The sequence below is a fragment of the Lontra canadensis genome, unplaced genomic scaffold (assembly GCF_010015895.1).
Source record: "Lontra canadensis isolate GAN:19392208 unplaced genomic scaffold, GSC_riverotter_1.0 scaffold105, whole genome shotgun sequence".
Lineage (NCBI taxonomy): Eukaryota > Metazoa > Chordata > Mammalia > Carnivora > Mustelidae > Lontra > Lontra canadensis.
In genome coordinates this window covers 2408306-2429828 of record NW_022631099.1, presented here as the reverse complement: position 1 = coordinate 2429828, position 21523 = coordinate 2408306, and the positions used below count along the sequence as shown (strand labels likewise).

Genomic DNA, 21523 nt, shown 5'->3' with positions numbered 1-21523 from the left:
CAAATTTAAAAAAACTTAATATAAATTAAAAACTCAAATAAATAAAAATGTCTCTTATGAATCATGAGAGGCAATGGACTCCGGGAAACAACCTGAGGGTTTCAGAAGGGAGGGGGTGGGGCATGAGGTAGGCCAGTGATGGGTATTAAGGAGGGCACGAACTGCATGGAGCACTGGGTGTTACATGCAAACACAAATGATGGAACACTACATTAAAAACTAATGTAAGTTTGATGTATGTAAGTATAGGTATAGGACTAACATAACATAATTGTAAACATAATACTACAAAAAAAGTCTCTTACCTTGCCTCTGTTGTTTATTAGTAAAGACTTTGTAGAGCAATTCCCAAGATGCTAATTGTAATATAAATAATGTATTTTGTGGTCTAGTTGCTAGCAAGTAGAATGTATTTTATGTTTTTATTTCTTCATTCACAGGCAGCTGAAAAAGTTGGATGAAGATAGTTTGACTAAACAACCCGAAGAAGTGTTTGATGTCTTAGAGAAACTTGGAGAAGGGTGAGTGTACAGAAAATACAGGTAGACCAGTAGGTCCCAATCTTTTTCTTCCTCAACACCAGAAGGAGCTGAACCTTTCTTATGTCAATAATTCACAAACCTAAGGAAAAGGAAGAGGAATGTTGCATATGGCACTGCTCCGAGTGGGCTGGGTGGGAGATGTACAGCTTGAGATGCCCTTTCCCTCTTTCCCCCAGTCACCATTATAGACAGATTTAGTGATGCCTGGTCTCTTCAACACCAAGGGTATCTATTGTTTTCTGTCTCATAGAATCCATAGTTTACATGATTTTATGTATGTAACAGCACTAACTAGCCTATACTTCATTTAACAATTTTTATTAGTCATACGTTTTTATTTGCTGTTCATGGTTACTGATCAATATGCAGTAACTATCGTTTCCATAAAATGGAATTCAGCATTTTAGTTAGTGCAGCTTTGTGAGATACAGTAAATACCTCAAGGACTGTCACTACCTTTACAACTTCCAAGAGATTGAAAATCCCAGGTCGGGAACCAGGGTACTTCTTGAAACCCAGATTTGTGAATGAGTGTATAAAATACTGCTGAGATGGTATTTAGTAATAGTGGTTTTTTGTGTATCATTCAGTGATAGTTTCTGCATTAATAAGCAGGTGTGTATGTGTGTGTGTATGTATTTAGTCTCTCAAGAGTACTTCTCATTCAAGAGAAGACCTGAAATATTAACTTTTAAAAACTTGTATTGTTTAAGTGCTGTGTGCTCCTTGAAATTAAGTCTTTTTTTAAAAAAAGATTTTATTTATTTATTGGACAGAGAGAGAGAGATCACAAGTAGGCAAAGCAGCAGGCAGAGGGAGAGGAAGAAGCAGGCTCTCCACTGAGCAGGGAGTCCAATGTGGGGCTCGATCTCATAACACTGGGATCATGACCTGAGCCAAAGGCAGATGCTTAACCGACTGAGCCACCCAGGTGCCCCTGAAATCAAGTCTTATGTGTCATTAGATTATTTTGGGTTTTAATGTTATTTATGTCTAATGTAGGTCAGGAATAATGTTAAACCCGATCCTGGGTTACATGGCATAGGTTTTCATGGATTGCCTCCTTGTAAAAAACATTAGTCATCTTTTTCTAAGTTGGAAAAATACTCTCTGGAACCAAGTAAGACATCAAGCAGAGAAGGGAAATAAAAGAGGACACCAGCTGTGCTGTTAGAAGACAAGTACAAGATGATTCTGAAGACTGCAAGTTGACTTGGCATCCTTAAAGGTATGGGAAAACGACAGTCCCTCCACATTTCTCGCCTGTCCTTTTCAACTTTAGCTTGGCCTCCTTGCTGTTTTCCCTCAAGGCAGTGAGTCTAACGCCCTTCATCTAACAGTGCTCACAGGTCCTCCTTTGACTAAGATAAAGCGTGGTGGGCATAATTGAATATGTAACTAACTTGTTTCTTTCATTTTTAAGAGAACTGTGTGTTATAGTAGTACGGGCGTAGACTCTGAAGTTAGACCTATGTTAAAGCCCTTGCTCTACTGTTGTATTAGTCACAATAAACAAGTGGGCTTGAGCAGATTACTTAATATTTTGAAGCTTCATAAACCTCTGCTATGAAGCATAGATATTCTTATCTCCCTCATCTGGGTTATACCAAGTATTACCTGGGATAATAGGGGTATGGTACTGAGTACAGTGCCTGTCACGTAGTGTGTGCTCAGTGAGTGGCAGCCATGATCCTTTTATTTTTAAGCCTACCAACTGAAGCATTTTTCAGACCTTATCATGTCAAATCAAAGTTAGATCTTAAATCTTCAGTATATTTAGGCATTCCTGAAGGGAGCGCTGTTTGCATTCATTGGGTTTGGGGAACACCAAAAGAAAACTACAGACAAAATATATTCCTGATATATTCTGATCATATGGGAAGGGGAAACTAAGCTAATTATGATTGTTTTTAATTGTCTTTTAGATCTATGCATGTCTTCATCGAGGAAGTTGGAAATTTCCTTACAAAGATAAAACCAGCAAAAAATCGGAGTAAAGCTTCCGCTCTCTCTCCTTGTGTTATCACCATAGTGCTCTTTTAAGTGATACCACAGATGTTTGGATTTCTGTCATCATGGCGGAATGTTCCCGAATGAGTTTCATTTAACTATCAGAATCCTGAAGGAAGACCTTAACTCTGCCTTGCTATCTGAACACGAACTGCCATGCCATCCTGAAATTGTTCTGGAAAATGAGTGGCTTGTGACCACTCACTACCTTGTGTCTTATGAAATGAGCTCTGGCCAATGGACCATGTTGGATTCTCTGGAGGCCAAGTTGTTCTGTGTCTGGAGGAAATCCTGTGGATCTGTGACAGAGTAGAGCCAGCACACCAGACCTCGACGAGTGGCTTATGCTTGGAAAGTGTTTTGCATGAGAGCCTAGCACTTTTTTCTTTCCATTATACTTAGAAGTTTTACACCTTGACTCACTAAAGTTTGCATCATAGGATAATAAAAACATCTTGCCCCTGGTTTCATAGGTAGTAAGTGGTATTGTTAAGACTTATATCTAGTTGATTTGACTCCAGATACTGTATTATTTCTGTTTTCCCAAATTGATTCTTACCTTGTTGGCTTGTGTGAAACCCCTACCTCCCCACCATTTTTATTCTCTGCCAATCAGAATTCATCGAGTCACTGTAGTTTTTGTTATAGGGAATCAGGTCTTAATGGGATTTGCCTAAAAGTGAGCACGGTTGCTGAAGCCTTCTAAATTCTCTTCAGATTAAGTGCAGTATGTGGAATCGTGAATTTTAGTTGTTCATACAACTAAATGTTGGAGCATTCCTTGCTCTCAAGATGGCATAGAGAAGCATGGAGAGTGTTCTGGTTAAGATTGCTGAGGGCGTATGTGCAGAGACCTCTCTTTACATTTTAATAGATAAAACTGATGAGTGAAAATGGAATTTTTATTTATTTTGTTTAAGATTTTATTTACTTGACAGAGAGAGAGTAGGCACAGGCAGGGGGAGTGACAGGCAAAGAGAGGGGAGAGGCAGAAGCAGGCTCCCTGCTGAGCAGAGAGTTCAGCATGGGGCCTGATCCCAGATTCCAGGACCCTGGGATCATGATCTGAGCCGAGGGCAGACACTTAACTGACTGAGCCACCCAAGCACTGCGGAAATTAAATTTTTAAATAAAAGAACACATGGCCAGCTATGGAGCAGGGATGGAAAAGATATGTAATAGTAAGAGGAGAGTAGGGCTTGCCCTGTCCTTGTGAGGAGATGGCAGGTGAGCTTCTACATGAAGTTGTGGGAAAGATGAGGCCCCCCCCATCTATGAACTAAAGGTGAAATACATTTGCCTGATCACTGTTAGAAAGTATCATTTGCCTGTGGCCTGGGGAAAAAATGGAGATACTGGTTTGATGATAAGAAGTGAGCCTGGACTACATTCAGGTATGGGATCTTGAGAGGCAGAAACCCCCAACTCCTAACACAAGACCAAGTTTAAGTTGTATAGTCTAGATGACAGGCTGAGAGAACCATGGAACCATCATGACATGAAATGCTTGTGACAGTTAGCATTGTGTAGGGGGAAATCATTCAAGATAAAAGGAAACCCATACAAGGAATCTACTGCCATGGGATAATGAGCGGGACAAATGGGAGAAATCACATCCAAGGACATAGAAACAATGGAGGAATCTCAAAGGGGATTTAACATGTTTGTTTATTATTTTCAAAAAGATGAAAGGAGGAAATAACCAGGTTATGAGCATGAGGTTATGAACACGAACAGATGGGCTCCAGGAAAAATTGGAAGTTGGGAATCTTGACAACGGTTGAACTTCTAGAAGCCCAATAAGTTGTAAAAACAGTGAACTAGACAAGCTGAAAGAATTTGTGAATTAAAAGAAATGAGACTGATCATGAAATGCAGGACAGAGAAGTACAGTGTTAGAAATCAGGAGGACGGCATGGATTGAGGAGGTATGCAATATGGGTCCAGTAGGAATTCTACAAGGAGATAGTAGAAGAGATAGAGAAGAAAAAGATAATGCTGAGAATTTCCGGACTTGAAGAAAAACATGCCTTCAGAAGGAAGAAGCTTATGAAATGCCAAATGAATCAACTCCTAATTACAGTAAAATTGTGGAACGCTAAGGGTAAAGAAGAACCTGTGAAAGATGATAATCCAATGATAGCTGATTTCTCAGCAGCAATGGAAGCTGGAAAACTGCAGAAAAGGTGCTGAGGGAAAGCTTTTGTCCAAGAACTCTCTATCCAGCACAACCGATTCCAACGAGAATGTGAAATACAGACATCTTCACACATATGGGACCTAGTGTATCAAGAATAACTTTGAAAAGTAACAGAATACCCAACTAGCAATGGCTAACCAATAAGGGCATTTAATAACTAAGTAATAATAGAGTTGGGGTGGAAGATTCCAGAATGGTTAGTTGGTTTGATAATGGTTTAGTATTTGTATATTTCTCTTCTGAAGATGGCTGCCTTAGTTTCACGCATCATGCCTTACGTAACAGTAACCAAAGTAGGAAAGGAAATGGCAGATAAAAGTGGGCCTTCTTGTGTGTTTCTCTCTCATCAGGAAAGAAAGCTTCTCTCAGAATCCCTTCAGCAGAATTCCCCTCAAATTTCATTGGCCAGATCTGGGTCCTATGCTTACTAGTAGTTCAGTCACTGGCAGAAGGAATAGGAAGGCTGACTTCCTGGACCGCCATGTTTTATCCCCTAGAACCAACCTTCGCTACCCCAGCGAATCAGAGGTTTATCTTCATAAGGTGGAAGGGGCAGCAGGCAGGCCTTCCACACATGGCCAGCAATTGCCTTTCTCCGGGTTAAAAAAAAAATTACGTAACTTTTAAGGATTGTTATACTAGTTTTGCCAATATACGAGATTCTGATGGGATGAAAAATTTTTTTATGTGTTTTGCATAATTTTTTTAGTTTTATGTTACTTTCACATTGAAATGGTCTGGAGCATCATTTTGGCAGCTAGAGCACTCATCTACTTTGACGTATCAGGGGCCACTGTTCCGTTAATGTATTTTTTGCCAGGACAGTATGAAGAAATAACGTGGGTTTGGGAAATAAGAAAGATGGCTTACTCACTGTGTTTTCACCGACAGCTGTCATGGTTTCCACTGAAAATGTAATCAGTGTAGGGTGATGATGGTATCTCATTTGACCATCACAACTGTCTTGTAGTTTGTATTGTCATTTTACAGGTGAGAATATTGAGGCACAAGAAGGCTAATATGTATGTAAATGATGACTGTTATGTCATGAGGGTAGGACTCAAATCATTAGTCTCTTGATTCTAAATCTCATGCTCTTTTAGGCCCAAATTGAATGGACACATAAATTTTTAAATTTATTTTGAAAATAAGCTTAGATGGGAGGATGGGGTAAAAGGCTTTCTATGTGCTATGTTCACCTGATACTAGCATTTAAAGGGGCTTAGATTTTTGATTAGTTGCCATAATGTTTTAAGTATTATTGCAAGTAAGAGGAGCAGGGATGGAAGGACCTTGTACTGGAGTGAACACAAGAACACATAGACCTCCATTGTTTGCATTCCAGCTCAGAGAGATGTGGGGAGCACATAAGCCTTGTGTTCAGACACACCTGGATTCACATCCCAGCCTGACCATTTACTTTTCATCTCTGTGACATTGGGCAAGTCCTGTACCCTCTGAGCCTTCACACATTTTCCTATAAAATGGGGATCATGACCTCTTTCTTTTTTGGGTGGGTTTTTTTTTTTTTTTTTTTTTTTTGGTAAAGATGAATTGGGATGATGCAGTTTCTAGCAGACATCAGGCACGCAATGCACGGTTGCTACTCTAATAGTGATTATTTTGTATGAATCTATCTCTAAAGGTTCAATGTGAAGTTAACAGGTTTTTTCCAAAGTACTTCAATTACCTCTTTCAGTTTTGGAGCTGTAGATAAGTATAAGTGTATTAGGCCTTTAGGGATATCAATTAGAACTGTGAGTTGCTTTTTTTTTTTTTTTTTTACCATTTTTTTTCTCTGGACTTGCTCTGCCTTTGTGAATGTTCTCTTTCCCCCACTTACAGGTCCTATGGCAGTGTGTACAAAGCTATTCACAAAGAGACCGGTCAGATTGTTGCGATTAAGCAAGTTCCTGTGGAATCCGACCTTCAGGAGATAATCAAAGAAATCTCTATCATGCAGCAATGTGACAGGTAAAGGCACGTGGGGAGAACATAGTTCTGAATTAGCTGTGACTCTAGAGTTTAACATGTACGGATGCATTTACTTAGAGGTTTTGCGGAAGAGAGCGTTCAGGTGGAAAAAATCTGATGCAAAAAATGTGTGTTTTAATAGCTAGACTTTTATAGTTTCTATTCTGCATAGATTTTTTTCTTTTTTTTCAGTAAGCCCCTTTCAAAACCAGGAAGAAGAGGAGGCAGAGGGGCAGAAGGTGGTGGTGCTTTTTTTTTTTCCCCTCCTGATAGTGATCTCTTTTACTTCCTATTGTGAAAACATTTCTGCAGAGATAGCTAAGAAGAGATAATCCAAATACTTTTAGCTCTAGAAACGTTAGAATATCAGCTAGATCTAAAAAAGAGAACATTTTTTTATGTATTACTGTTCCTTCCTACATTTGAAAAAGAATTCTTCAAGCTCAGAGTAGTTAAGAATTTTATATTTTGAGGAACTAAGATTTGTCAAATGTGTAAGCAGGAAGTCAGGCCACCAGGCGACCACAGAAAAGCACGTGGTTTGCTCTGAAATTCCGTCACAACATGAGCTGGTCGCCTTGGTGGAGCAGGCTTCCCCACTACTGTTTAAATTTGAGAGAGACACAAAATCAGGGGCAACGCCAGCTCTAGGGAGCTGAAAGGAGAATGAGAACGTCTTGCATCTGAGGCCGCATCCTTTCTCCTGAAGCTCTTTTGGTCAGCAGAAAGAGCTTTGTAAAGCTTTAGCATTGGGGCAGGTGGGGCTGCCTACTGGGAAATTTGCTTGGGAGCCCTTAGATCTCACAGGCTTGGGAATGTAGTTATTTCTCTTCTCCCTCTCTCCCTTTCTTTTATTCTTTACACTCTTGTAGTTACTCTCTGTTAGACAAAACCCTCGTATTTCTCTGTTAGACAAAACCCTCGTATTTCTTTACCAGATTGCCCAGAGTTAGGGAGAAGGTTTCCTTTTCCTCTGCTATGAGTTATAGTATGGAAGCTCTTCCCGTAGGCACACTGGGACTATGTCAGTGTTTTTTTTTAAGGTTGATTGAGTTTAGAGAGAGAATGAGAATGCCAGTGAGCACTGGGGAGGGCAAAGGGAGAGGAAGAGAGAATCTCAAGCAGACTCCCCACTGAGCATGGAGTCTGACATAGGGCCCGATCTCATGACCCCAAGATCATGACCCTAGCTGAAATCAAGAGTGGATGCTTAACTGACTGAGCCACCCAGGCACCCCAAGGGACTTCGCCACTTCTGATATGCTACATAAGAGCTGTGTTTCAGAGTATGCAAATATCTCTAATGAAAGAAGAGTTATTTCCAAGAGCCTACTCTCTGCTAAGCATGGTGAAGAGTACAGAGAAATACCAGGCAGAGTTGTTATCCTCTGGGAGTTCATAGACAAATTGGACAGGCCAGGCATATATGTGTACAAGAAAATCTAGCCAACGATACAGGATTATACAGAACATGTTCCAGCAGTAAGTAGCTGAGATTACTTGCCTTGTAAAGGCAGTAAGTAACTGCGGGAATTTAAGGAAGGGAGAGCAGAGAGTTACTCATCCATGTCTTCATTAATTGTGTGTATATGTGTTTCCTGCTGTCCTTGTCATTGGCATGTTTCCCAAGGGTGAAGGGGCATTTGAAATTCTGAGCATTACTGAAGCTGAGTAGGTTTTAGCATCTCTGATTGTTATGCAACGTTATTTAGCCCTGATAACAATCTAACCCGTTAAAGCTGGTAGCTCTCAGTGGGCAGATTATTTCATTTTAATAGGATGTTTGACTTTTCACTGAAATCCCTTTTGGTATCTCTCTTTGAGACCCAAAATTCCAGGTCTGAAACTGAATATTTTTCTTTTTAAAAATTTTTTTAAAAGATTATTTTAGAGAGAGGGAGGGAGAGAGCACAGGTGCACACGAGCAGTGGGGAGGAGCAGAAGGACAGGGAGACAAGCAGACTTCTTGCTGAGCGGGAAGCCAGACAAAGGGCTTGATCCCAGGACTCTGAGATCATGACCTGAGCTGAAATCAAGAGCTGGACAGTCAACTGATTGAGCCACCCAGGCGCACCCTGAATATTTTCTTTTTATAATTGATCGTGGTGTGGTTTTTTTTCTTATTACAAAGTACATGTGACTTCTTGGAAAAATGCAAATAAAAAGAAAATAAAATCATTTTCCCCTTTGGAGAGATAATCATTGTTAAATGCTCTTTGGTATACATTTCCTTCCATATCTCTTTTTGGAGTTTCACCATGCTTACAATTATGTAACATGTACTCACTCTTTCTTTCTTTCTTTCTTTCTTTCTTGTAAGCAGGATCTCTTCTCATGTTATCAAATATTCTTCTATAATATGTTTCTTGGATTCATGGTTATTCCATTATATGTGTATCATTATTTCTTAATTAAACTCCCTCATGTTGGACACTTAGATGGTATCTAAGTTTTCATTGTTAAAATAGTACTGTGATGCTAAACTATTTCTTTTTGAATAGCTGTAGTTCTTTTCCTTGGATGAACTGTATATCTAGAAATGCAACTTAAAGGACCCATACATTTTCTCACTTTGGTTATTTATTATTTAGAAAAGTATTATTTATTACTTACATTTTTATCAAGAGGGTGTCTATTTTAACCTTAAATATGAATAATTGGTCTTTTGAGCAGAGAAGTTTTCATGTATTGAAGGTTGTTCCACTAATTTGCATTATTACTTTCTCTTTAGCCCTCATGTAGTCAAATATTATGGCAGTTATTTTAAGAACACGGACTTGTGGATCGTTATGGAGTACTGTGGGGCTGGTTCTGTGTCTGATATCATCCGATTACGCAATAAGACGGTAAGTTTACCTTCTAGAACAATGGGCTTGTGCTGGGCCCTGGCCTTGTATTTGTGGGTACTCTTCTACTGCCATATCCAGAGAGGTGACTGTCAGATTTCCCTTTCCCATGATTCTTTCCCCCTCTGCTTTCTGATGCCTCCTGAAAGTGGTGTTTTTGATACCAGCCCAAGCCAATGATATTTAGCATGTTTTGGGAGAGAAAACGATGACTATCAAATCTTGGTGAAGCAATGAATTTTAAATGTTTAAATTTAGATTTGGTTTTCTCCCCCTACCCAGTATGTTCACAGATTAATTTCCTCTACATTCTATTTTTATTTTTTATTTTTTTTTATTTGAGAGAGAGAGAGAGTGAGAGGGAGAGCATGAGAGTGGGGTGAGGGGCAGAGGGAGAAGCAGGCTCCCTAGCAGCCTGCTGCGGGGACTCGATCCTGGGACTCTGGGATCATGACTTGAGCCAAAGGCAGATGCTTAAGCAACTGAGCCACCCAGGTGCCCTTCTACTTTCTTTCAATCAGAGAATAACCTCTGTGTAAAATTATTTGCCCTTATTGTGATCACTGGGATAAAAGCTAAGAGTCAAGTGTTCTAATTCAGGTTTAGTTGCTTATTCAGGAAATATTTCTAGAATACGGTTCTAAGCCCTAGGGATAGGCTTAGACAACAACCCTGCTCTTGTGCTTGTACATTTTCTAGTAGGGCAACCACAAAGCCAACTGTTGGTAACGAGAAAAGAAATACCAGATAGTGATTATTTCTTTGAAGGAACGGACTGGCAGAGTGCTCAGTGAGCTACTTGAGAGTGGATGGCTGAGAAAGGCCACTCAGGGAGGTAACATTTAAAGATGGAGCTATGACTTCTAAAAGACATTCTAGGTAGGGCAATAAGCAGTGCAAGGATCTTGAGGCTAGAACAGTTTGGCACAAAGAAAGCCACTGTGAGTAGAGGGGAGAGGTGAGAGGACCTATAGGAGATGAGGTGAGACAGGGGAGCAGGCCTGGATTCTGTTGGTATTGTTGGCCATGGTAATGAGTTTGCCTTTTATTCTGACTATAATAGGAAGCCACTGCCACGTTCTAAGCATGTCAGGAGACATTTGATGATGTACAATTTAGAAGATAAACTGTGGTTTCTGTGATAAACTGTGGCTTCTGTGTGGACTGTGAATGGATAAAAGTAGAAGCTAGAGACATCTTAGCCTTTAGTTTTTTAGTTTTTTTGTTTTTTTGTTTTGTTTTAATGAGAAAAACAGGAATAATACCTATGTTAAATATTTGTAGAATTGTGAAAATTAATTTAAATATGGGAAAGTACTTTGTACTTTGTGAGGCACTCTAGGAATTTAAGGTGAGAATATTTTAAATCTCCGTTCTATCCTCAAAAAAAAAAAAAAAATAGAACTACCCTAGGATCTAGTAATCACACTACTGGGTATTTTCCCAAAGAATACAAAAGCTGATTCTAAGGGATATATGCATGCCCGTGTTTATTGTAGCATTATTCACAGTAGCCAGATTCTGGAAGCAGCCCAAGTGTCTATCGGTAGATGGATGGATAAAGAACATGTGGGGGGGGTGTGTGTGTGTGTGTGTGTGTGTGTGTGTGTTTATAAATATTATTCAGCCATAAAAAAGAATGAAATCTTGTCATTTGCAACAATATGAATGAATCTAAAGAGTATAATGCTAAGCAAAATAAGCCAGAGAAAGACAAATATCATATGATTTCATTCGCATGTGGAGTTTGAGAAACAAAGCAAATGAACAAAGGGAAAAAAAAGAGACAAACCAAAAAAACAGACTCTTAACTGTAGGGAGCAAACAGATGGTTACCAGAGGGGAGATGGTTGGGGGATGGGTGAAATAGGGGCTGGGGTTTTAGAGTATGCTTATGGTGAGCACTGAGTAATATACCCAATTATATTATGTATTATACACCTGAAACTAATAGAATGCTCTATGTTAACTATACTGGAATTAAAATAATAATAATTTAAAAATAAGAAAACTCAGTTGTAACTTTTGGGTTATCTATATGACTATATCCTTTTCTTAATTTACATTATTCAGAGTTAGTATGCTTTTCTAACCAAATAGCAAGTTCTTTAGCTAGGAATTATATCTTACCATAAGTTATATTTAAAGAAGTACCAAAGCTTGAATAATTTATTGAATTAAAAATTGGGCTCCAGGGGCATCTGGGTGGCTCAGTTGGTTGAGTCCAACTCTTAATCTCAGCTCAGGTCTTGCTCTCAGGCCCCAGTGAGTTCAAGTCCCGCATTGTGCTCTGTGTTGGGCATGGAGCCCACTTAAAAAAACAAAACAAAACAAAAGAAAATTGGGTTCCAGGCCTTCTTATGTGCAGCATTAAGTTACTTTGTTTCAGGTATCTTGAAGCAATCCAAAACTAATTTTAATGGTGCATTTCATGTTCTAATATTAGTTTATTGTATTTATCTACTTTTTAGCTATCAAGTGCTGGTCTTTAATTATTATACATTATTTTGTAAAATGTCTTAATTCCGTCTCATCCAGCATGATAGTCACTAGCTACGTGTGGTTACTGAGGACTTTAAATGTGGCTAGTCTGAATTGAGTTGTGTTATAAGTATAAAATACCAGATTTTGAAGAATTATTACAAGAAGAAAAAAAAACTTTACATTTTTTATATATTGATCACATGTTGAAATGATAATATATTGAATAAATATGGTTAAAATATATTATCAAAATTAATTTGGGGGTGCCTGGCTGGCTCAGTTGGAGGAGTGTACAACTGTTGATCTTGGGACCATGAGTTTGAGCCCCACGTTGGGTATGGAGATTACTAAAAAAAAATAAACGTAAATAAATTTTGCTTTTTTTAAAAAATGTGGCTCCTAGAAAATTGAAAGTTCTGTTTGTGGCTCACATTGTATTTCTATGGGCAGTGCTCCCTTAACTGATTAGCTTAACTGGTTAGAATAAGGCGTCAGTAAGTCAGTCACATGAACATTGTTCTCTTAGGCCACAGAAGGTACCCACACTCCAGCTTGCAACCTTGCCAGTAGTGTTTGCTTGGCCTGCAGTGAGAGTGCTGTCATTTGTAAGCACAAACTACTTGTTGTGCTTCAGCTTCATTTTCTGTAAAATGGTGATGATAATAGTATTTATTTCATGTGATTTTTGTAAGGATTTAATGAGATGACAAAAATAGTGCCTACCATAGAATAAATGCTTAATAATTAGCTCTCTTTAATTTTATTAGCAGAGTATCTGGCTCATAATTGATGCTTATTAACTATTGATTGATTGTTAGCATGGTAGTTATTAAGCCATGTGCATTCTTATACTCCTTGTATCATTTGATTTTCATGACATTCTTGAAGAAAGCTGGTAGTCCTGTTTTATTGGTCCTATTTATTGAGAAACTGAGACCAAGAGAAGTTCAACGTAGGTCCCACAGCTAGAACGTAGAGCCAAGGGTAAAACTAGGTCTTTCTAATCCCCGATCCCTTGTTTTTTGCACCACAGCATGCTCTCTTCTAAATGTGAATTGTTTGTTAGAAGGGAGGCTGAGAGTTAGTTGATGGATTGTATTTGTTTTCTCACTGGAGTCGGGTCTGCAGGAAATCAGCATGGGCTGAGCACATATTCTGTCTATCAGCAGTCTTGTTTTCACTTATTCATCATCATTCAACAAACATTTTTTTGGGACCTGCTACGTGTCAGGTGGCTTTTTGGGGGCCAGGGATACAATAGTAAACAAGTCAAAGACATTTTATTTTTTATTTATTTTTAATAAGTTTGAAGATTTATGTATTTATCTGAGAGAGAAAGAGAATGCACGCATGCTTATGCGCCTGTGTGGGGAGGGGCAGAGGGAGAGAATCTTCAAGCAGACCCCACCCCCGACCATGGAGCCTGACATGGAGCTTGATCTAATGATCCTGAGATCATGACCCAAGCTGAAACCAAGAGTTGGATGTCCTTAGCCACCCAGATGCCCCCAAAGACATTTTTAAAATGGGGTTTATGTTCATAATAGGGAAGGTAACACATAGTAAGTGTACAAATATCATATAATATGTCAGATGGGGATAATACTGCATGTACCAATAAGATAGGATAAAGGGTAGAGAATGATCTAGGAATGGAAGGAACTGGGGAAGGCCTCTCTGACTTTCTGGATGAAGACCATTGTAGACAGAGAGTACATGAGGTGAAAAGGCCCAGAAGTGCAAGTGTGCTTTGAGTGTTCGAGAAACAGTAAGGAAGGCTATGAGGCTGAAACAGAATGAGCAAGGTAGAAAGTGTAGAGGATGAAGGTAGCTGGGGACCAGATCATGTAAGACTCTGGTGAGGACTGGTTTTCATTTTGAGTGGCTTAGGAAGCCGTTGATTGGAGGGTTTTGAGCAGCTCTGGCTTGCATTTTCAAGGTTGATTATGGCAGGCTGCCACGTGGGAAATACACTGCCCAGGGTCAAGGGCAAAAGCAGCGAGACCAGTTAGGAATTTATTAGAATAGTTCAGGCAGGACATGCTGGTGGCTTGAACGAGGGTGATTAATGATTACAGAGGACGTATTTGGATATATTTTGAAGTTAGGGAAGAGCCGGGGAGGACTTCAAGGTGTTTGGCCAGGGCAACTGAAACTGCCTTTCCCTGAGGGAGAAGACTGTGGGAAGAACAGAGTTGGTGGGGTGGGGTGGCGGTAGAAGTACAGAATTTGATTTTGACGTGTTCTGCTGATGATGCTTGTTAGGTTTGCAGCTGGAGATGCTGTGTAGGCAGGTACATGAATCTAATGTTTGGGGAGAGATGAGACAGGACATGTAACTTTGGAAGGGGTTAATGGAGTGGTGGTATAAGCTGTCAAATGCTGCCACAGGTTGAAGACCTTACATTCTAGGAAGGGAGCTTGGATCTGATTTTTTTCCCTTTATTGAATGTAAAATGCTATAAGCTGATGGAATTTTAATCTTTCATTCTTTTTTTAGTTAACAGAAGATGAGATAGCTACAATATTACAATCAACGCTTAAGGGACTGGAATACCTTCATTTTATGAGAAAAATACACCGAGATATCAAGGCAGGAAATATTTTGCTAAATACAGAAGGACATGCAAAACTTGCAGATTTTGGGGTAGCAGGTCAACTTACAGTAAGTAAAAATGTTACTTTTCTTGATAACTTTCTATCTAGAGAAGGAATTCCTTTCATTTAGTCATTTTTTTTTTTCAGTAAAATACTCAATTTCATTATATTTGTAAAAAGGTAATGGAAGGTACCACTAAGTTACGAAAGAGCTCCTGGGTTATTTTAGATCTTTTCCTGGGGTTTAGGTCCCATGGTTTAACTTTGGATAAAAATAAAAGCTAAAACAAGAATGACAGGGTAGAAGTTGAAATTCTGTTCATCGTATTTGCAAAAGGAAGAAAAATTCAGTCCCAACTGCTTTTCTTGAATAAGACCTAACACCATCTCAACTGGGTAGCAGTTGGCAGTTACTTTACTGAAAACACTCCTCGTCCGGTTCCCGGATACAGTCTTTTGACTCTCCTCCTACCTCACCAGTGTATGGCAAAGACAAAAACCACGTTTTCAAAACAGGAAATACAGAATTACCTGATTTTGAAGAATACCTAAGTATGTATGACATATACGTAGAAACATAGAAACAGTTCTGGACAGATACATACTAAAATTCACAACAGCGATACGTATCAGTTTTCTTGGGTGGTAGTAAAAATACTTTCTGTTTGTTTAGGGCTGGTATTAGGTAGAATTTTTTGTTTGTTTTTTGGTTTTTGTTTTTAAATCTGCCTGGATTATGTTAGGGAGTTTAATAAAGTATTGCAATGGCACAAAAATTGCTTTGATGTTTAAAAAAGAAAATCAGAAATTTATTCCATTTTGTGATTACCGGGTCTTTCAAAAGATTTTGTTATTAACACATAAAGTGCTTTGAGGGAAAAATTTATGCTTCCAACTATAGCATATAAATGTATATAAATCCATTTTTGGGGTGCATGTCTGGCTTAGTAGAGAGTGTGACCTTTGATCCCAGGGTTGTGAGTTCAAGCCCCACATTGGGTGCAGCCTACTTAAAATGAATAAATTAAATAATTAATTAAAAAAAGAATGTACCCATTTTCCCTTATATTTGCCAATACCAAGTGAGCAATAAATTGTATTTTTAAAATCATTTTGAAACAACATTTTTACATTTGATTATTGGCCATTTATAATTCTTCTTTTGTAACTTAACTGTTCATCTTAATTTTGCTAATTGTGTTGGACTTTTTAAAAAAAATTACTTGCTGAAAAAGATAAACCAAAGCTTAAAAAATTATATGTTAAAATTATTAATCCTTTGTTATGTATGTTGAAACATCTTTTTGTAGTTTGCTAGTTATCTTTTTACTTTGATTATGGTTTTTCTTTAAATGCCGAAGTTTCCAAATTCTATATATCCCTTTTATATTATGGTTTCTGCCTTCACTGTCACCTATAAAAGTCCTTTTCTGCTCCAACATTGTATAACTGTTCATCTATACTTCCTTTAGTACTTTGTGGATTCATTCTTTGTATTTAAATTTTCAACCTATTTGAACTTCCTTTGGTAGAAATGTAAGTTAGGAAATTAAGTATAGAATTTTGCAAATGACTAGCCAGATGCCCAGCACTTTTTTTGTCCTTTGCTTGTAATTTGGAATTACATTTTAATCATATCTTCAAGCTGTGTGTGTGTGTGTGTGTGTGTGCACATATAAATACACTTACAATGCCATTGTTTTTTTCTGGATTTAATATTTTCCCATGTTATGCTCCTGCACCAATATAACTTTGTCATACAGATCAAGGTGGGTTAGTATCTACTCATTATTCTCAGTTTTCAAAAAATTTCTAGATATCTAAATACTCTTTTCGAAATAAGTATTTCAAGGATAAAATTCTTGAAAACAACTTTGAGTAGCCCCATTTGGAAACTGCAAATTTAAGTTTCGGAGCAAAGGAAATGACTAAGCGATAAGTTAGTTCCTGTGCTAGTTTTTACATAGGACCAACTAAGTAAGATCGATTTAAAAATATTACCTATCATTTGCTCCTGACTGGCCTAGCCTAACTGAAGCGCATTTCAGAAGGAACAGGAGTGACGGCAAGTCCTGTTGCATATTTAGTTCTGTTTAAAATCCTCTTCCCAAAATACAAGAGCTCTAGAAAGGTTCTCTTTCATTAAGGCCATACTGTTCTGGGGAAGTAGGCAAATAGTTATTTGCCTATGTGAGCTAGACTCATACATTTTTCTCTAAGACCCAAAGTAAGACTTTCTCTATGTATACATTCTATTTTATGGAATATATTCTATGATAAAAAGAAAAATTATGTGTGTACATAGATGTATACAAATATGATTTTTTTAAATTTTTGGATAGCACATTTACTGTATATTCATGTAACTCATCAGAGTGTTATAGGAGTATATGGGATAGAAAGTGAAAGTCCTTTGTGATTCCACCTTCTAGATACAACTGTTAATAGTTAGTTCAGTGTGTATGGAGATTTTTCTTTTGCTATCCATGTAACAGCAATACTTGTTATTATTGGTTGCTGTTTTGTCATATATACATAATATATGACAATATAATTATATATAATTTTGCAACCTGATTTTCTCTTTATAATATGCCTTGTACATTTTTCCATGCCAGGAAAATGAATCTATCTCCTTTTTAAAAAAATATATGGTGGATGGGGCACTTGGGTGTTTCAGTTGGTCTGATTCCTGATTTCAGGTCAGGTCATGAGATCAGGGCTGTGGGATCAAGCCCCACATCAGGTCTCATGCTTAGCAGGGAGTCTGCTTGAGATTCTCTCTCTCCCTCTATCTCCCCCTGCCCCTCCCCCCACTTGCATGTAACCTCTCTCTCGAATATAAATGTCTTTTTTTTTTAAGATTATTTATTTATTTATTTATTTGACAGATAGAGATCACAAGTAGGCAGAGAGGCAGGCAGAGAGAGAGAGGAGGAAGCAGGCTCCCTGCTGAGCAGAGAGCCTGATATGGGGCTCGATCCCAGGACCCAGGGATCATGACCTGAGCCAAAGGCAGAGGCTTTAATCCACTGAGCCACCCAGGCGCCCCTTGAATATAAATAAATCTTTAAAAAAAAAAATTTGAGCAAGAGCACGTGTGTGAGTAGGGGTTGGGGGATGGGAGGGCAGAGGGAGAGGGAGAGAAACAGACTCTCTGCCTAGCGGGGAGCCGGACTTGGGGCTTGATCCCCAGGGCCTGAGATCATGACCTGAGCCAAAAATCAAGAGCTGGATGCTCAACTGACTAAGCCACCCAGGCAGCCCTAAATAAATCTTTAAAAAAATTACAGTGGATATTTAATTTACCCCTTTAGATGGTCATTTGAGTTGTTTCCTTTTTCTTTTTCTTGTCTCTACTACAGATATTTCTCCAATATCTGTGCGTGTGTATTCGGGCACCTGCACATAAGATCTATTTCTAGAAAAAGATTTGGATCAAAGGATATGCACACTTAAAGTTTATAAATATTGCCAAATTGCCTACAAAAATTGTACCAATTTATACTCTAGTAACATTATTCCAGTGCCTTTCTGTGCTGTTATCAGCACTCGTTATTATTAACCTTTTTAAGTTTTTGTCAACCTCATTTTAGTGTTTGTTATTTTTTGCAGGTTTTTTAATGTGTGTGTCTTAAGAATTGAGAATCTTTTACGTTTCCAGGTCATTTGAATTTCTTTTGTGACCTGCTCAGTTGTGCATTGAGTGTGGTTTTTATATGTATCCCAAGTATAAGATGCTTCTTGTTGTTGGAAAAGTCTCTTTTCCTCACTAGTTTTAATGCTTAGTGTTGATCTCTACTTTTCTCTGTTTTAGGATACCATGGCCAAAAGAAACACAGTGATAGGAACACCATTTTGGATGGCTCCAGAAGTGATTCAGGAAATTGGATACAACTGTGTAGCGGACATCTGGTCATTGGGAATAACTGCCATAGAAATGGCTGAGGGAAAGCCGCCATATGCCGATATCCATCCAATGAGGGTAAGGAAACCAGTAGGGTGGTTAGCTCTTGATTGTCATTAGAAAGCTGGTGACTTACTCGATTTAGGTACCAAACAGCAAATGAATTAATTGTGTATGATTTGTAAGTGTCAGTCTAGACTCCTAGTTGTCGTCACTTATCAATTCAAGTGTGATCTACCACCTCCATGTCAGGGGTTGTGTGTTGATAGCCATCTGACAGGACACAGGGCACAGAAATGCTTGGTTTGGCTTGTGCAATCTATATATTTTTAAATAATTTAGGTGCTCACATTTTAACATAACATTAACTGGAGCTGGGCAGTGGTCCCCTCCTTTATACAGGGCACTGGCTTTCCATTTTATCAGTCTCCAAGATTCCCTAATCACCAAGTATCCCTTGTCACTTATCACAGTGTTTTCTGTACTGTTTTTCTCATACTAGTGTTAGGAGGAAAGCAAACTATTTTTTTGAACTCATGTCCCTAACACCCAGCCCGATTTGTTTGTTATCTTTTTCCTGCCTTGCCCTCAGAGGTATTTACATGGGTAAGTTCTGCTTCATAGATTCCCTCGACTCCCCTCGTCTGGAGGCTCTGTACTTTGCAGCCTCCGTGGATTTCCAGAATAGTAAGGGCCCTTCGGTCCAGTCTCCACTGAAGCTATCACCATGACACCCTATGGGGTTTGTAAGCTGTACTCACCCCAGACCTCTCATCACAGCACTGTTAAAAAGCCTTGGCCCTGCCTTCCTCGGTGCCTGCATAGTCCTCCATACCTCCCAGCCCAGCTCCTCCGCTTTTATTAATTAGTTCTTCCATTAAAAGGCTTAACACTTTTTAAAAAAGTATTTATGTGCTCAAAGATAAGGTCCCCTCTTTTTGGGGGGCAGAAATGGGGAAGGGTCGGAAGATTTTCTAGTAGATTTAAAGAATATAATTTAAGCTGCTTATTACAGAGTTTTGTTTTTTTTTTTAAGTTGCCTCTTCTTTTATTGGACAGTAAATAATAGTTTTAATTTTTTGAAATAGAAGAATTTAACTGCATTGTGGTATTCTGGTTTTTGTTTTTTTCAAATACGTTAAATTGCCTCGGCCCGGATGTTAATGAATCTGTTGTGATTTGAGGGACTTTCCTGTTTATGATCTCCTCGTATTCACTGCTCACATCTAGTGGTGATGGTGACTTTTATGGGGAGGGAAATTTGACCACTGTGGGGCTGAGATGATCTTCAGGCTATCAGTGCTCTCAGGTCTTGCCTTTTCACTTTGAAGGCAGTGTACTGTGGTTAGCAAAAACCAAAATAAACTTGCTAGATACTGTGAGGTTGAGGGAACAAAAATACATATGAAAGAAGGAGAAAGAGAGCTATAACAACTTCTCTAATTGTCATACTTTCTACTGTGAGTCACAGACTTTTGTTGGCATTTGGGTGGGCTGATCAGTGGATAAGAGGAAAATAATTTCTTTAAACTTCAGAGGTATCTCTGGTTGTATTTTCATTGGTGCATCACTTTTATTTTACCCCCCCACAAATTTTTTTTTAACTAGGCGATCTTCATGATTCCCACCAACCCTCCCCCCACGTTTCGAAAGCCAGAACTGTGGTCTGATAACTTCATGGATTTTGTGAAGCAGTGTCTTGTAAAGAGTCCTGAGCAGAGAGCCACGGCCACTCAACTCCTACAGGTATGAATCTTCCCAGGATGCTGCCTGTTTCATTCACATACTGGCCAAAAGATGCTGGCAACCCACCTGTAGGGAGACGGTAAAGAAGTAGAAGACATTTCCTGCCTCTAGGGAGCTTTGACTCTGAGTAGAAAAGAATGTTAAATCATTGAACAAGACAATAATGCAAGAAAATGGAGGGCTCTGTGGGATCAGAGATTGGGAACTGACATTTAGTGAGGACCTGCTGTGTGCTGGGTGCCATTTAGTCATCACAGACACCCTGGAAGGGATGGCTATTACTGCAGTTTTATAGGTGAAAAAATGGAAGCTTGGAAAGGTTAACTCATTTAGAGTCAATCAGCTGAGAAACAGCAGAGCAAAGACTAGAACCTAGGTCTTCTTGGTTCCAAAGCAGGAGCGCCCACAAGTCTATCCACTTCTGATGAGGAATTGAGATTAGTGGTAGGTGCTCTTGTAGCGCATAATGGGAGGAGGCCACTTTGGGCAGGTGGTACTGGGACTGCTGTCTTGGAGCAGGGAACCTCGGTGCGTGGGCCTGGAAGAATGGGAGGGGTTTGTAGGCGGTCTGCTCAGTGGTTAGGAGGTTGGATTCAGCAGTCACACTGCCCAGGTTTGAATCCTGGCCTCCTGTTTACTAACTTTGTGACCTTGGGCAAATAACACAACCTCTCTGTTGTTTTAGTTTTCTTATCTATAATTAGAGACCAAGTACCCTCATATGTCGTGAAGATTAAATGATATAATAGTGTAACTTTACATAATGTTTCACAGATACTAAAAGTAGTATGTTGTGGATTTGACAAGCATCTGTGGTTTGTTACTGGGCTAGGCCAGTGGTTTTCAGCCATGTCAGACCCAGTACCCCCTTTTTAATAGTATGTATATTTGTAATACTCTCACTGCTGTTCTGGATTGAAATTCTTAGACAATAAAATCTGTTTATGGCCATAATTTAAAAAGAGTATAATGTGTATGATATAATGAAGGCATAAAGATTTATAATAAAGTGTGTGTCAGTATAGAGAGAGGGGCTCTAGCTTGACTCAACATGCAGACATAATGAGGTAGTTATATACCTCTACCCAGAACCATAAATGAGTTTAGAGTTAAAAGCAGTAAGAACAGAAACCATTCCATTCAAGCAATACAGGACAGCAAATGGATGGACACTGGCATAGAAGTGATGTTAAATGTTAACAGACCAGGCTTATTT

The 21523-nt window shown here is 38.8% G+C and overlaps 1 protein-coding gene across 4 annotated transcripts in view; it reads left to right on the top strand.

The window, feature by feature from the left end:
• Nucleotides 1-21523, top strand: part of STK4 (serine/threonine kinase 4) — a 90144-nt gene that overhangs the window by 5443 nt on the left and 63178 nt on the right. The window contains exons 1-8 of one of the 4 annotated variants that reach the window (XM_032838638.1): nt 441-521; nt 1638-1770; nt 2468-2535; nt 6598-6726; nt 9458-9572; nt 14557-14721; nt 18472-18639; nt 20170-20307. In XM_032838638.1, the coding sequence (XP_032694529.1) occupies nt 6710-6726; nt 9458-9572; nt 14557-14721; nt 18472-18639; nt 20170-20307 (603 nt within the window). In that variant the 5' untranslated portion in view covers nt 441-521; nt 1638-1770; nt 2468-2535; nt 6598-6709. Of the gene's footprint in view, nt 1-440; nt 522-1544; nt 1771-2467; nt 2536-4703; nt 5352-6597; nt 6727-9457; nt 9573-14556; nt 14722-18471; nt 18640-20169; nt 20308-21523 lie in introns of those variants that run through there. The other 3 variants (XM_032838637.1, XM_032838636.1, XM_032838635.1) reach the window with 3 other exon arrangements.